At 46.0% G+C, this 15253-nt stretch overlaps 1 protein-coding gene across 1 annotated transcript in view; it reads left to right on the forward strand.

Moving 5' to 3' along the window:
• Positions 1–7770, forward strand: part of CCDC180 (coiled-coil domain containing 180) — an 81579-nt gene extending 73809 nt beyond the window's left edge. The window contains 6 exon segments of the mRNA XM_023510544.1: positions 1228–1388; positions 1972–2109; positions 2561–2672; positions 5214–5319; positions 6436–6571; positions 7628–7770. Of these exon segments, the coding sequence (XP_023366312.1) occupies positions 1228–1388; positions 1972–2109; positions 2561–2672; positions 5214–5319; positions 6436–6571; positions 7628–7759 (785 nt within the window). The 3' untranslated portion in view covers positions 7760–7770.
• The last annotated feature ends 7483 nt before the right edge of the window (positions 7771–15253 follow it).

Here is a 15253-nt window from a genome sequence, read left to right on the forward strand (position 1 = left end):
CATAAGATGACACAGTTATAACCAGAATTTTTAAAAACTTTATCTTTTAATTTCTTCATTTTTCTTTTAGACATTTGGTTTAAAACTACTCAGGAAGGAGAATAAAGAGGTGATGATATGTTATGAAGAGCATTTAGGCCACTTTCAGCTTGCTCTTAGGACTTCCAGAAGTTGGGGGGTAAAAAAATTATTAATGGGAAGTTTTGGTTTATCACTGAATTTTAATTTATTAATAATGTTATATTTCTTCTCCGTTAATTTGAGGAATTGTTAAAAACGAACTTATTCTCTCTTTAATGGCTTCCATTCCTTATTAAAAATATATAAAAATATACATTGTTTCAAAAATTTAGAACTCTTGTTTAGAATGCAAATATTTATTTTGATGGATTTGCTTTGGTGGGTCACTCTTATTCATTTGACACTTGCTTATGGAGTCCCTTTTATAAGTGGGCTAGATGCTGAGGGACGTAATGGTGAATAAAAGAAGATATGACTCTTGCTCTCATAAGCTTACATATAATCCAGTGGAGGACACAAACATTGAATAAAATGGTCACATAAACATTAAAAAAAGTATCAAACAGAATATAAAATAATACACTAATAGTTAAACAAAAGATAGAATTAGCAACATGAGTAAAGAGTGGAGCAGAGGACTATTAAGATGACCAAGTAGATATGAAAGAGAATTAAACAGAACTTCTATAAAGGAAAAATTGAGAGTTGAAATTTTAAAACTTATGAATGGCTTTACTTCCAGGTTATACACAGCTGAAGATAGAATTAGTGGACTGGAAGGCAGATCCAAAGAAAGTATCCAGAGAATGACATAGAAAGTCAGAGATGAAAATATGGGAGATAGGTGAAGAGACATGGGTGGGAAAGCATGTCTAACATATGGTTATTTGAAGGTACAGTGAGAAAGGGAGGAGGCTGGAGTCAAGGCAATAGTTGAAGAGATAGTGGATGAGAGGTTTCCAGAAATGCTGAAAGACAATGAATTGTAAGTGAGCTGAAAAGTCTACAGAATATAGAGGAGAAGTCCTTTGAACTTGTTTAAACCAGTATTTCCTATACTGATTTGACCACAGGACCCCCTATTACCACATTGGAGATCAAGGTTCTCTCTTTGGGAAACTGATTTTGGATCTTTGTTGGAGACATCACTTCAGCAACTTGTTTCTAAACTTTCCCTCCCTTGGCTCTTATCCTCAATTCCTGCAGAATTACGGGCCCAGATGAGAAGATTTGAGGAGCTGCTGCCCCAAGTGTGTTGGCTGGTGATGGAGAATTTCAAGGACCAACACTGGAAAAAATTTTGCTCCTCCATGAAAGAGATGAGAGGACAGTTTGAGGAACAGCAGAAGCAGCTAGAGAAAAGAAAGGTGAGGGGCCCCAGCCCTTACACTGCTACAGGACATGGGGTCTCAGTGTTCTGAAATAGAGGCAGGTCATAGACAAACCCAAGTACAAGGGAAGGCGATAAGCCAGGCTTGAAATTATTGGATGGAGGCTGAGGGATAGGAGGCATTGGTAAAATAAGAACTGAGCCAAAAGATTCTTCACAGAAGGAGCTCAGTAAACTCCTTATTGGATTTAATGGGTGAGTCTGCTGGGTTCCGTGGGGCTGTAGTCATTGAGATCAACAATTATCCACAATGGCCTTTGCAGCTGTGGAACAGGGATGCTACTGATTTCCCTAGATTAAAGCCCTGATTGTGCTGTACAGATCCTCGGCCTGCCCTCTTTTGAGCCCTCTGAGACAGTTCCAGCCCTACCCCTGGCTTGCCCTCTCTGCCACTTCTTTGCCCACCATTGCCTCCCACCCCCACACACACATCCAGTGAGAAGATATGTCTGTCTGACCCATGGTCATAATTGACAGAAGACATAGACCAGTGACTTTTTTGGTCCTGACCTCAAGGCTAGGTCAAAATCTCCATTGAATTCTTTATTGTTTGATTGAAGGATGAAAATGCTCAGAAGCTCCATCCAAATCTTGGACACCCTGTATATTACCAAGAAATAAAGTCTCTACAACTAGCAGAGGAGGAAAGGCAGAAAGAGCTGGACAACGCAATTAGCATGAACAAAGAGAAGCTGGAGGTCAGTGGGTGCCATTGAGTCCCCAGCCTGGGTGCCCTCCAGAAAGATGGCACCAGTGGACAGCCACTGACAGCACCAAGTGCTTTCTTTGTTTGGCACCTTGGCCAAAGTGGGCACTGAAAGTGGGTGGGTTCTGTGGATGAAAATGGTCATTACTGGATGTTCTCACTTATATCCTCTTTGATTTCTAAATTACTTAATTATAAAGTTACTAATGATGACTTTTTATCACAATCTATGTTTAAGTGTATTTTCTCTTCTGTGAACTGTCTATGTGTGTCCTTCAGCCATTTCTGAATCATTTCTTATCTTCAAGCCAATCACCTCTTGATGAAGACAGATACCAGTCTGGTCTGGGCTCACCCAGCCAGCTCCACCCAGCCACTCTCTCAGGTGGCCTTGGAGGGGAAGTCCTCTCCCTACAGGACTGTGCTCACTGTGTTTCTTTCAGGAATTTACCAGGAAGTATGGCCGGTTTTTCATAGGCAACTTGGCCGCCTTCACTGAGAAGTTCCTGCTGCAGTTGGATGAAGTGGTCACCATCGATGATGTCCAGGTTGCAAGTAAGTGGTGCCACCAGCCTTGTGCCCTGGCCCTGGGGATTTGGCAAGGAGTAGGTGGGGGATGGGGTCTGCTTTTCTAACTTTACCAGCGTGAAAACAGGTTTTCTATGGAGGGGACTGACAAATTTTTGTTTGTTTTCATCAAAAATAACTTTTTGGTTGGAAAAGGCAAATGCTGTATGGGTCAAAGACTACATGAAAATGAAACACTAATAGTATTTTCATACTCTTGGGGTTAGGAAAACCTTTTCTAAGTATGGCCTGGGAGCCAGAAGCCCTAGAGGACATGGCTGGCACTTCTCTGTAGCCAAACAAAACAAAACAAAACAAAACCCAGAAAATTGTTGAAAGACAGAAAGATGAGCCAAAAACTGGAAACGTATTCCTCACAACCTATAAGTCAGAGAAATAATTAATATCCTTGTGGTACAAATACCTCTCACTGGTCAAATTTTTAAAGAGAAAGAAGATATACACACACTTCAAAAGGGAAGCAATTCATATGGCCAGGAATTGTAAAAGAGGCTCAGCCTCACTGACGACAGAAACTGAATGTGAACGTTATTCAGATACCATTTTTCACCAATAGCCTACCAAAGTTTTTAAGTTTGGTGACAACCAGCCCTGGCGAGGATGTCAGGAAACAGACACTCCACAGAGACCGGTAGTGAGAGTTGACATGGATACTACCCTCTTGGAGAACCATTTGTCAGTCCCTGTCAGTTCTAATTCTAGGAATTTATCTAACAGAAATATATCTGGACATTTCTTCAAAGATACATGTTCAAGAATATTTATCACAGCACAGCGTTGCTTGAAATGGAAAAATCTGGAAGTAATACCAGTATCAGTCTATAGGGAATTAGAAATGTGAGTGACAGTACAAATGTACAGTGAATACCACAGTTCTGCCACAGGGAGGGTGGCAGGTCTGCATATACTGACTCAGAAAGACTTGCGGAAAGACCATCATACAAAAAAACCAAATTGACACACAAGACTGTCTATGATCTCGTTTAAAAAACCACATAGGTGATATCAACATCATACTCACATATGTGTAAATCAATCTGTGTGAGAGACAGTACGAGACAGACGGAGATACAGAGAATGAGAGACGGAGCGTGAGAGATCGGTGCCAAACTGCGGAAGATCATCTCTGCCACGTGGGATTGTGAGAGACCTCAAAATTGTTTTTTTCTCCACCATTAGGTGATGTTTATATTTTTTATAATGTGTACATTACTTTTATAACCCTAAGAAAATTAAATATTACCCATTTATCACTAAGCTATAAAGTATGAAAATACATTCTTTAAGATTTTTATCACAAAACAATGAAGGTTTGTTGTAGTAAAATGAGGGATTCTATCTTTTTTTTTTTTGACCGGGGCTGGGTTTCAACCCGCCACCTCTAGGCATATGGGGCCAGCACCCTACCCTTTTGAGCCACAGGCGCTGCCCTATAACAAGGGATTCTATATGAACCAAGAAGCCAATGAAGAACACACTCCTTCCACTCCTTCCACTCCATCTGCTGTTCCTCCTTCCACTGCTTTCTGATTGCATACAGGCCTGCGGAGGATTATAGTGACTATACATTCTTGTGGCCTGATTTCTCTGCAGGTGGCCTTTGGCCAGACCAGTCAATGCGCTTCTTCAATATCTTCTGCTGGTATACACTGTAATTTACTAAGCATTATAATTTACTGATTAGTCCCCTGAGATTGAAGACGAGGCCATTTCTAGTTTTTTGCTTCTATAATTGCGCTGAAAAGAATCTCTGCATCCATCCATCTCTATTTTTGGGTAACAGAGTCCTAGATGTGCAGTTTCAGTGTCAAAATGTATACACATTTTTGAAATACTGGCCATTTTCCAATATGGGAGCTCTCTGTCAAGGGTGAATCTCATTTGAGAAAGCAGGGGCCTGCAGAGACACCGCGTTGAGACCCTAGTGGGAACAGGCAGATGAGCTGGCACAGGAGCAGACTATAGTACCTTTCAGGGAGCCACTAAACTGGAAAGACCCCCTGCACTAGGCTGTAGGAGGCTTGTGAGCCAAGCCACCTGGTCCTGCCATTCACAGCAGCGAGGTGCAGATCGGGCCGCTCCTGCCTGCTGGCCCTCACTCGCTACACAGAGGCCCTTTCTCCCCAATCAAGACAACACATCAGAGGTTTGACATTCTAGGACAACCTTCAATGTGTTTGCCCAAAGGGAAATCCTTGGTTCAGAACTCATACAAGCTATCATAAGTCAAAGAAGGTTCTACAAAGCATATCCAGGGACATCAAAAGTGCAGGAAGGTCAGAGCACCAAGCGCAGGGAATCACTCCTCAGATTCCCTAAGCAGTGACCTCTCGTGCCTGCCACCATCCCCAGCTGCACAGCTAGTACATTCAGCTTCTCTAAGGAGAGGGCTCTCCCTGCCATTGGAGACTCCAAGTGGGGAGGAGGAGTGCAAGCCCTCATGTGTCTGCCCCTGGATCTCAGGCTGTCGGTGAGGCCACAGTCAGTAACCTGTCTCTTGTTTGACAGGGACGGAGCCCACCAAGCAGAAAATGTCAATCCTCATAAGGAGGAAGCTCACTGGGCTCTCCCTGGAGGAGGAGAGTGAGAAGCCCCTGACTGAACGTGGGAGCAGGTGAGAGCCAAAAGCCACAAGGGCTAGCACGATGGCTGTCTGTGGGAGGCAGGGCAGTGTAAGGGTAGGGGCTTGGGCTCTGAAGTCAGGCCTGGGAAAGGAGCTGTGCTCTGGACCTCAGTTCCTCATCTGTGAAATGGGCAAGGCTGTCTGCCTTGCATGATGTTATGCTGGGAAAAGAGGTGGTACTGGGTGGCTCAGTGGGTAGGGCACCGACCCCATATACCAAGGATGGCAGGTTTGAACCTGGCTCTGGCCAGCTAAAACAGCAATGACAATTGCAACAATAACAAAAAAAGCTGGGCATTGTGGCAAGTGCCTGTAGTCCCAGCTACTTGGAAGGCTGAGGCAAGAGAATCACTTAAGCCTAAGAGTTGGAGGTTGCTGTGACTACAATGCCATAGCACTCTACTGAGGGTGACAAAGTAAGACTCTCTCTCAAAAAAAAAAAAAGAAAAAAGAAAGAAAGAAAGAAAGAAATGAGGTGGTACAGAGAGTGCTTCTGGAATATACCAAGAGCTCAACAGCTCTTAGCTCCCTTGATAAGGACCAAAGGTGAAAGGGATGCCTGTCTCAGTGGGAGACACATTCCTGGCTCACTGCTGGCGCGGTGAACCGCTTCAACTCAAAGTGCCTGTCTCCTGTACCCCAGGAATGTGACACTGCAAGAAGTAGCCGAGCAGCGAGCAGCGATTTGCCCAGCTCTGTTCTCAGAGGTCTCCGGGGCATAATAGGAAAAGGGGGCCAAGCATGGTGGCCGCCACCTGGCTGGCAGCTTGATAGGGACACTGAAGCCCAGGAAAAAAGAAGCTACTTGCAATGTGGCACTCCCCTCCCCCTCACAACCCATGCTATCTGCACACAATGACTAAAACGGTATGGAAATGCAAAACAGAACTTTTAAAAGTGTAACATTAAATGCTCAGTAGGGATTATTTTTTCATTAAGATGTATAAAGCGGGGGTGGGGGCACTGGGTTCACAACCCAGCCACCCCTACCAAAAAAAAATGTTTAAAGCCATGAGCCATGATAATTGTTTCAAAGAAATGCTAAGCTTTTCCAACTGGGTGGTAGGTAAACCCTGAATGACGGGACTTTCACATACATGTTTGTAGGAAGTGGCCAGGAATCAAACCCAATGAAATCACCATTCAAAACAAGATTCTTGTCCGGAAAACAGTGTCAATAACGACCACGAAAACCACCCTGGGCCACCTGGCGTCTGTGGAAGCCCGAGACGCTGTGTACCTGGTGAGGCAGGGTGGGGTGAGCCTGTCCCTGGGCTGCCTGAGGAAGGTGAGGGGCTTCCCATCATCGGGTACCCTGGCACTTGGCTCACAGGACAGACAACGTGTCAGAGCACTCCAGAGCTACAGGCCTCAGCACCCGGGACATGGGAATGTGGTTATGGGTCATATCCATCCCAGGGCTAATATGGGTCTGAGGCATGACCCCAGTGCTATAGGAGCCCACATGGGGGACACTCTGCCCAGATAAGGGTGGAGAAAGGCTTTATGGAAGAACAGTAGTCAAAGCTGGGGAAAGTTGTCAACAGGCATAGAAGCAACAGTGCATGGTTCCCATGGGGGACAGAGTAGCGGGAGCAGGAACCGTTCCTGAGTACTTGGCCGCTTCTCTTCCTGACATGAGTTAGTTCTGCTGAGTCCTCCTGAGAACACAACGAGGAAGGTAGAATTGTTATTCCCATTTCACTGATAAGGACACTGAGGCCTCCTTCATCCTACTACAGAGTAACAGAGCCAGGATTTGACCTCAGTGCTGTTAGAGTTCTCTGAGGTGGTCCTGATGAGGAGGCTGCACCCAGAAGTCAACCGAGGGACCTCTCAGGTCTGAAGATCCCAAAGAGAAACCTTGTCCTGCCTAGATAGCGATCAGCTGGTCCCACTACTGGGAGAACGCGAAGTGCCCAGGCAGAGGAACAACTCTGCCTGCTGAGTTCAGTAAGGGCAAGAGGCCTGGAGGGCTCAGCCTGTCCAGGAAGCAGGACCTCTGAGGCCCAGGGAGGCTGCAGTGCGGGGCAGAGGTTAGAAAGGGGTGCAGAGTCCAAAGTCAGATAGACATAGCTCTTAGTCCCTGCACAGCCTCTTTCTAGCTGGGTGACCCCAGGCAAGGCTCTGGGCTTTAGTTTCCCCAACTGTAAAATGGGCTGGGGAAGGGAGACAACTTGCCAGCACCTGGAATGGATTAAAAGTCACCTGCCAGCAGGTTCCAGCGTCCCCTAGGGATCGAATCCAGAAGTCGCTCCTCACGAGGCCCCCTCTTGCTGCCTTCCTCCCTACCTTCCAGCAATATTTAGCATTATTTGAGGAGGAGCTGAAGAGGATCCAGAATGACAGCGTGTCTCAGGTGAAGGAAGCACAGCGCTGGAAGGACAGCTGGGAGCGGTCCCTGCACACCATCCAGGGCCTCTACTTGTGACACCCTCCACCCATGCCAAATAAATGCTCTTTTTATGCTGATTCCTTCTCTATCTGCTTACTGCCTATCCATCCCTTCCTCCCTCCATCATCCCTGCTATGCGCCAAGCACTGTAACTTCATCAGTGGACCAGACATGGTGTGGTCCCTGCCCATGTGGAGCTCACTTCCAAGGAGGAAGACAAGCATGAAAGGGGAGGTCCACGTGGTTAGCAGAGATGGTGAGTACCAGGAATCAGTTCCCTGAAATAGACACCAGAACTTCAAAGGAAATAACCTCCAAATGGCATGGTTGGTACTTCATCTTGAAAAATGAAATAATCACAAGTTATGGAGGGGCTCCATAACTCAGTGGTTAGAGAGCTGGCCAGATGCACCAGGGCTGGGGGGTTCAAACCTGGCCTGGGCCTGCTAAACAACGACAACAATAAATAGCTGAGCATTGTGGAGGGAGCCTGTAGTCCCAGCTACTGGGGAGGCTGAGGCCGCTTGAGCCCAAGAGTTTAAGGTTGCTGTGAGCTGTGACACTATGGCACTCTACCGAGGGTGACAAAGTGAAACACTGTCTCAATAAAAAATAAAAAAAGTTATGGGGTAGATGGAACTGGAGAACATCATGGTAAGTGAAATAAGCCAAACAGACAAATCTTGCATATTCTCACTCATATATGGGAGCTAAATATAGAAAACAACTGATCTCCCGGAGACAGAAAGTAGAATGATGGTTACCAGAGTCTGAGAAGGGCAGCAGGAAGGAGGGCATTAAGTGAGGGTGGTTAACAGGTGCAAAAATATAGTTAGATAGAATAAGCAATACCTGATAACACAACAAAGTGACTATAATCAACAATTATTTAAGGTATTCTTTAAAATAACTAACAGAGTAAAATCAGAATATTCCTAACACAAAGAAATGTTAAATACCCGAGGTAATGAATACTCCAACTATCCTGATTTTATTGATTCATATTGTATACCTGTATCAAAACCTTACACGTACCTGATAAAGACATACAACTATTACATACCCACAATCATTTTTTTTAAAATTGTAAATTAAAACAAGTCAATTACTTCTTGGTTTTTGGCTCAGAGCAGGTGTAAATTTTAAAAGGTCAATTAACTTAAAGTTAAGGGAAAATTACATTTTATATGTAACACATGGAGGTTATAATGGCAACTATGCACTGTTGGGATTCCTAGACGCAACAAAGAATTAATCCAATATTTATTGGAGTTTGTGACATAATCGTCTGGCCAAATCATAGTATTTAGTCAAAAATCTCCCAGGCCCCCTTAATTTCCCTAAGGGGCTCTTTAATCCTGTGAGGCTCGGATCATTTTCGTGAAGATCTCCATCATGTCCTCTTTCTTGCTGATTTTCTCTTTTTAAGAGAGAAAGTGGCCTTATCACACAGGTCTCACTTGGACAGGCTGCTCCTGTTCTGCCTCAGCGTCATGAACGCTGTTACTCTCACTGGGTTTGCCTCTCGGCTTTGCCTCAGCTGCATTTTCACCTGCTTCATGTCATTAACGCCTCCCTCCTCCTCCATTTTACAGGGAAAAAACTCAAGTCCAGAGGGTTGATGTGATCTGTTCAAAGCAACACAGCCAGATTAGAACCTCGACCACCTTTAGGCTTTCCTGAAGCATACAGGGACTTGGGGGCAAGTCATTTGTTTTGGAAATGATCCCAAGAAGCAGGAGTGAGGATACGGGGAATGGAGCCTGGGAGGAGAGAAGCCCAAAGGGGCCTTGAGGTGTGGCCATCACAGTGGGTTCAGCCCCCTGAAAGGTGGTGACTCCCCACCCCATCTGGACTGGCTCTGTCCCTGCTGGTGGGGGGTGGCACTGAAATTAACACTCCCACCCTACTGGTTTGTGTCAGCTTGCAGAACAGAGGCCTCCCAGGGAGCCAGAGAGAACCCTCATGCAGGTCACTGTTGGCTTGCCAGAGACCAGCTCCTCAGCAGGTGGGAAAGCTGGAAAGCTCAGGTGGGCCCCAGGACAGAGTGCATGCAGCATTGGGTGACCATGTCGTCACCTCTGGTTTCCCAAGTCCAAGGCCAGGAGCCCTTACACCACTCTTCCAGGACACCTTCTTCCTCAGAGCAGCAGGTCACATGTGCATAGCCCCGTCCAGCTTGCAGCGTGTTCTGCACAACACCATCTAATCTGGTCCCACGGGGAAAGGGGTGGCAGTTGTCATGCAGCCCTTACATTGTAGATAAGGAACATGAAGCTCAGAGAAGTGAAGCTTCACCCTGCACCAAGTATATCCTGGCCTAACTGCTGCCCCCACCCCAGCCTCTCCAGAGTCACACAGCCAGAGAATGACACAGTTATAGGGTTCTAGCCCAGCTGGAGCTGTCCCTGAGGTGCATCTGCCCCCACCAAACAATGTGGCGGGAATACCCAGGTGCTTTGTAAGTGGGAAAGCACCCAGAAAAACAAGAGGTGCTGCCTCTCTGCTCTGTCCCCTGGGAGTCTCTGCACCTGTCACACTCTCCTACCAGTCACTGGGCACAATGCACCAGAGAACAGGGAGGCAGACCCAGGTACAGGACAGTTGTGGTCAGTCACCCTCAACCTCCTTGGGATGGGCAAGGTCCCAGCGGGCACAGGAGGCAGGAGGAAGCAGACGTGCGGGGGGCATCTGGTGGGATAATGCAAGAGCCTGACCAGGGCTGGAGGCAAAGCTCAGCCTATCTATACAGGAGCCTCATGAGATGGGCACTGTTGTTCCCCCAAGCTTTAGATGGCAAATTGAAGCACCAAGTTCTCTCATGGCCAGTATGGGGCAGAGCTGAGGGCTCAGGCCAAACCTGTCTGGTCCAAGGACACAGGCTTCTCCCAGTCCCTTGCAGTGCCCCCTTAGCTGCCTTAGCCTCTCCACTATGAGACATGGAGCCCAGAGTGTGGGTGTCATACACCTAAGGGGTCCTCTACCATTGTTCTGGGATACCTTACCTCCTTCCTGGCATCCTTCACCCTGCACCAAGTATATCCTGGCCTAACTGTGCCCCCCACCCCTGGCCTCTCCCATGCTCTGGATAGCCTGGCCTATCCCCTGGTCCATCCCCCTGGTTTGTCCCCTGGCCTGTCCCCCTCTTTTGTCCCCTGGCGTATCACCCTGGCCTGTCCCTTGGGCTGTGCTCCTTTGGTTCCAGCCCAGCTCATTGTTCCATATCTTACAAATGTTTTGGTGCCTACCCTGTGGGTCCTACTTGAGTCTGAGATGGGGCAGGAAAAAGAGGTGAGGCAGGTAGGGAGTGGGCACCCAGCACAACCCAATACAGCCCTATGCAAATTGAGGCAGTGCCGGGAGCAGAAAGAGCCACAGACTCAGGAAGCCCCAGGCAGCACCTCACCGCTGTGCCACTCTCTGACCCAGTTTCCTCACCTGTCCAATGGGGACACTGGCCCTGCCTCCTGGCAGTCTCTGTCTAATGAGGCCCTGCTTGGTTTGCTCAGCAACCTGTATACACTGAGACCAGGAGAGTGAGGAGTCCCTTCTATCAAGGCAAAAGCAATTGCCCATTCTTGTCTGTGCTCTCCATGCCATCCCATATGCTACCTTTCATTGATTATTCTTGTTAGTCCAAAATAAATGTATGCTCATTGTAGGAAAAGGAATTTATAAAATCAGCAAAATGATGACTTTAAAATCCTGGCTTCCAAAGCCAGCAACTGTCTATACTCATCTGTGCATTATTTTTACAACACAGTCATAATGTCCATTAGGTTATATAAACTTTTTAAATTTTTAACTGGATAAACCCTATTCTGTATCTTTCAAAACTCATTTAAACCATCAGTTTTCATACTTTTTGACTCTGACCCACTATACAGAATGAACTTCATGTTCTGACTTCATAGTCCTTGCACACATACACATATGCAACTTCAGAGCAACGGGTCACAGAACAGCACACAACCTTACTAGGAAGGCTATTCTGTAATATTTTCTCTCTCTTTGTTTTTAAATACTTTCCCAGTCCTCTAACTCAGTTCCTGGCCCACTACAGGGTTCTGACTGCAGTGTGGGACGCTGCCAATTAAACAGCAGTGGTGCTCTCACTGCCAGGGGACCCGGATGCCCTCTGTCAGACAACAGGGCTGCCCCATGCAGGGCTTTTAGCAAGAAGGCAGAGCTGACATCCTCCCACGTGAGTGCTCATGCACATCTCTATTCCTTCCTGCATCCCAGCTGAGGATGTGGCGCCCAGTCACCCTCCAGGAAAACAGTCCATCCCCCTCCCCCATTGAGCGATGATTGCCCTTTCCCCTGATCCACACCAGGAATTCTAGTTTCAGGATTTCAGGGGAATTTTTGGCTGGTTTGGTAGGTGAGAAATGACATTCAAATCATTGTCCTATTTTTACTTTCCTAATGGTGAGTGGGCTAGACTCTCATTACTTTCAGTCATTTCCAAAGTGTGGCCCTTTCTCCCAGTCCTGGGGTAAGTCTACTGAACTCACCTTCTCTGGGCCTTCCTGGGGTGCAGCCTATGCTCCAGGCCTAGCCAGGGAGCTCCACTTGCAGATGGCTGGGAGTTCAGTCCCTGAAAAATGGGGTTCTCTCTTTTCCCTGAGTCTCAGCAGCCCATGAACTACTCTGGGATCCCAGCATGCTGAGCTCAGCAAGCACTGGGTGGATTTTGTTCCTTAGGAGCAGACAAGTGCAGAGAGCAGGGTTACAGTGGGTTCTGTGGATGGTCAGGGTGCTGGACAGGAGGCTTTGATTAAAGAGCCTGGCTGCTGCTTTGTCCCAAGTAGATAGTGGGAAAAAATTGTTTGTGTTTATATATGAAGCAGAGGTTCATCATTTACACAAATGACTGGCAAGATATTCATGTTAGTTGGGACAAGGGAAACTTCTCTGACGGCGGAGGGTCGGGGGGAAGGACAGCAAGCATCCAGGCTTCTTGTACTTCTTCATTTGGCCCATTAATGCCAGAAGGTATGCCCAATCTTTGTGACAACCAAAAAATAACCTTATGAAAGTCCAAATAACCACTTAATGAAAGTCCCTAAATAACTACTGATGAATAGGCACTGACCAAACAACCCCAAGAAAAGGCTCTTTTGCTACTTGTGGGGTTAACTTTGTTACCTAAGGGAATCTAAGTCTAGATAGAACCAGAGCCAAAGGGCTATGGTGTTCAGGGCAACAGCCTAATTTAACAAAAGGCCAAGCCCTAAATGATCTGCCCCAGGTCAAACAACTAAGGGGTAATGACCCTCCCTGTATAACTAACTCACTTCTGAGCAGAGCCCACCCTCCTTGTATACTGTCTGCTTCTTTTGATGTCAGATCCTGCTCACCTCTACTACGGACCTCCTCTGTATGCAAATGTTTTCTTCTCACTGCCTCCTACTTCCTGCCACTATTGCAGAATAAGCTTTGTACCGGCTGATTTACTATTACAGGATCAGTAATATTGTGGTTGATTGCCTCGCTTAAAGTATTAGTTACTGCACCTCAGTGCCTCACCCACAGCAGGGTCCCTAAGCCAGCTGACAATTCAATAATATCTCCATCCTTGGAATCATCCTTATGTGGGGACCTTCTCCAACGCTGAGCTGAACAAAAGACCCACAGCTCACAAGAGGCAAAGGTGACCCTTTAGATAGCCAAGACCTTTCCTTGATGGTTCTGTGACCTTTCTCTATACAATATCCCTTTAAGCTCTCATTATCCCCTGTTTTCCAGTGTTCTGTGGCTGTGTAGCCTCTAAAGCTTTAGTGCTCAGTCCCTTCTGGGGATTAGCCCCTTTCTGCTGACTCACCTTGGAGGCCTTTGTGCGAAGATTAGGGGCTTTTGCTTGATCAGCACATCCTTAGCTTTACCAGGGCCTGGATTTTAGCAGGGCTCTGGCAATCTCTCCCTTTTGTTTTTTTGTTTTGTTTTGGTTTGTTTTGTCTTTTTTCCTTACTCAGTTAAAACAAATGCAGTTGTCTAGAAATTTCTCTGCATTTGTTCATGAGGCAATAACTAATGGCAGAGGCAGTGATTATGATGTTAATGATTATCCCAAAGTAGATCTGTCCAAAGACTCCTTTTGTCATGGATCTATTTTTTGTGACCTTATATAAGCAAACAGTGCCCATGGGGCTGTGTTTCACTGGTATACATAATTTGAACATGTTTAGTTTCCTAAAGCAGCATTGTTAAAAGTATTTGCAATTAAAAATGACTCAGAGAATAAAGATGAATAAAATGTAAAATCTTTTCAAATTGTTCACAAGGGAGATGAGACACAGTATCATTTGTTACGTTCTCCTGTACTAAAAACATATTTGAGGAACAAGGTGCTCTAGAAGTTAAAGAAACAATCATTTTCCAGCGAGAGCTTCAAGGAAGGCACCAGACACTGAATAATGCCATAAGGAAGTCCCTGCTGTTCGTTTGATGATAGGTAAAGTGACAGAAATTAGTTTTGGTTTGCTTTTCTTTTTGGAGATGATATGGAGAATAAACAGATGAATTCAGATGGGAAATGAGATGAGAGCTCCTAGAGTGCTCCCAAATTGCCAGTCTACATTTGGGAAGAGACATCCGCACAGTTGGCTGTGGTGGCTGTAAAGTCCAAGCAGTTCTGAGAGGGAGGAGGAGGAGTGTGTCTTTCTTGGGTTATCTTGCAAAGACCAAAAAATCTATTAGGTAAGATAAAGAAATGAGCTACTGATATGTTTCTGGAACATGGTTGCTGTTTCACTTTCATTGTAAGTGATGCTGGTTGACTGGAAGAGGGAAGAGATTCAACTCAACCAATAGCATTGGACCTGTCTGCCTTCTAAAGGTATGTCCTTGGTGCTCTTCCAAGTGTTTGCATCCAAGGCTCCCCAGGTGTGGGCAAAAATGCATGAAGGGCTTTAGATGGAGGTTTCACACTAGAAATGTTTTCACCTTTCTTTGCTCAGGATCATCTGGCAATAAAGCCATCTTCCTTCCTCATAGCTAGGCCTTGATTTCCACTTCCTTTCCATGATAACCTTCCTCTTATGAAGGCTTTGGACAGGCACAGAAGACCTTCCAGGCTACTGCTTACGGTCAGCAGTTACTAACTCCATATACCTTGTCAACTCCCAAAGCCACCTTGAGAAGAGCACCAAGGATCTCTCTACAACTCTGGAGGACAGAAATGTGCACCTGTCTCTTTTGAAAGAGAGACCCAGATGCTCCTGGCTCATGCCCCTGTTGTCTAAGGTAAGCTTAGCTTTTGCTGAGAAAGAATGCCTTCCATATGAATCCACCCTGCTTTCTGGCCCCAGGATATATATGTGCTTACCTTGAGGAAGTTTTTAACATGGGGTTGCAGTGGGGCTTTAAAGACTCCAAACCCTCTCTGAAATCAATCATACTCTGAATGTTGTTATTTATATGTTGCTTTCATGTATTCTGACCTCCTTTCCCACAAAAGGTAAGAACAATTGTGCCTAAAAAGTAACTTATCTGTGTCGTCTCCAATATCCTTTGGAAATTGAGAGA

This window comes from Otolemur garnettii, unplaced genomic scaffold (assembly GCF_000181295.1).
Source record: "Otolemur garnettii isolate 467f Iridium unplaced genomic scaffold, OtoGar3 scaffold00014, whole genome shotgun sequence".
NCBI lineage: Eukaryota > Metazoa > Chordata > Mammalia > Primates > Galagidae > Otolemur > Otolemur garnettii.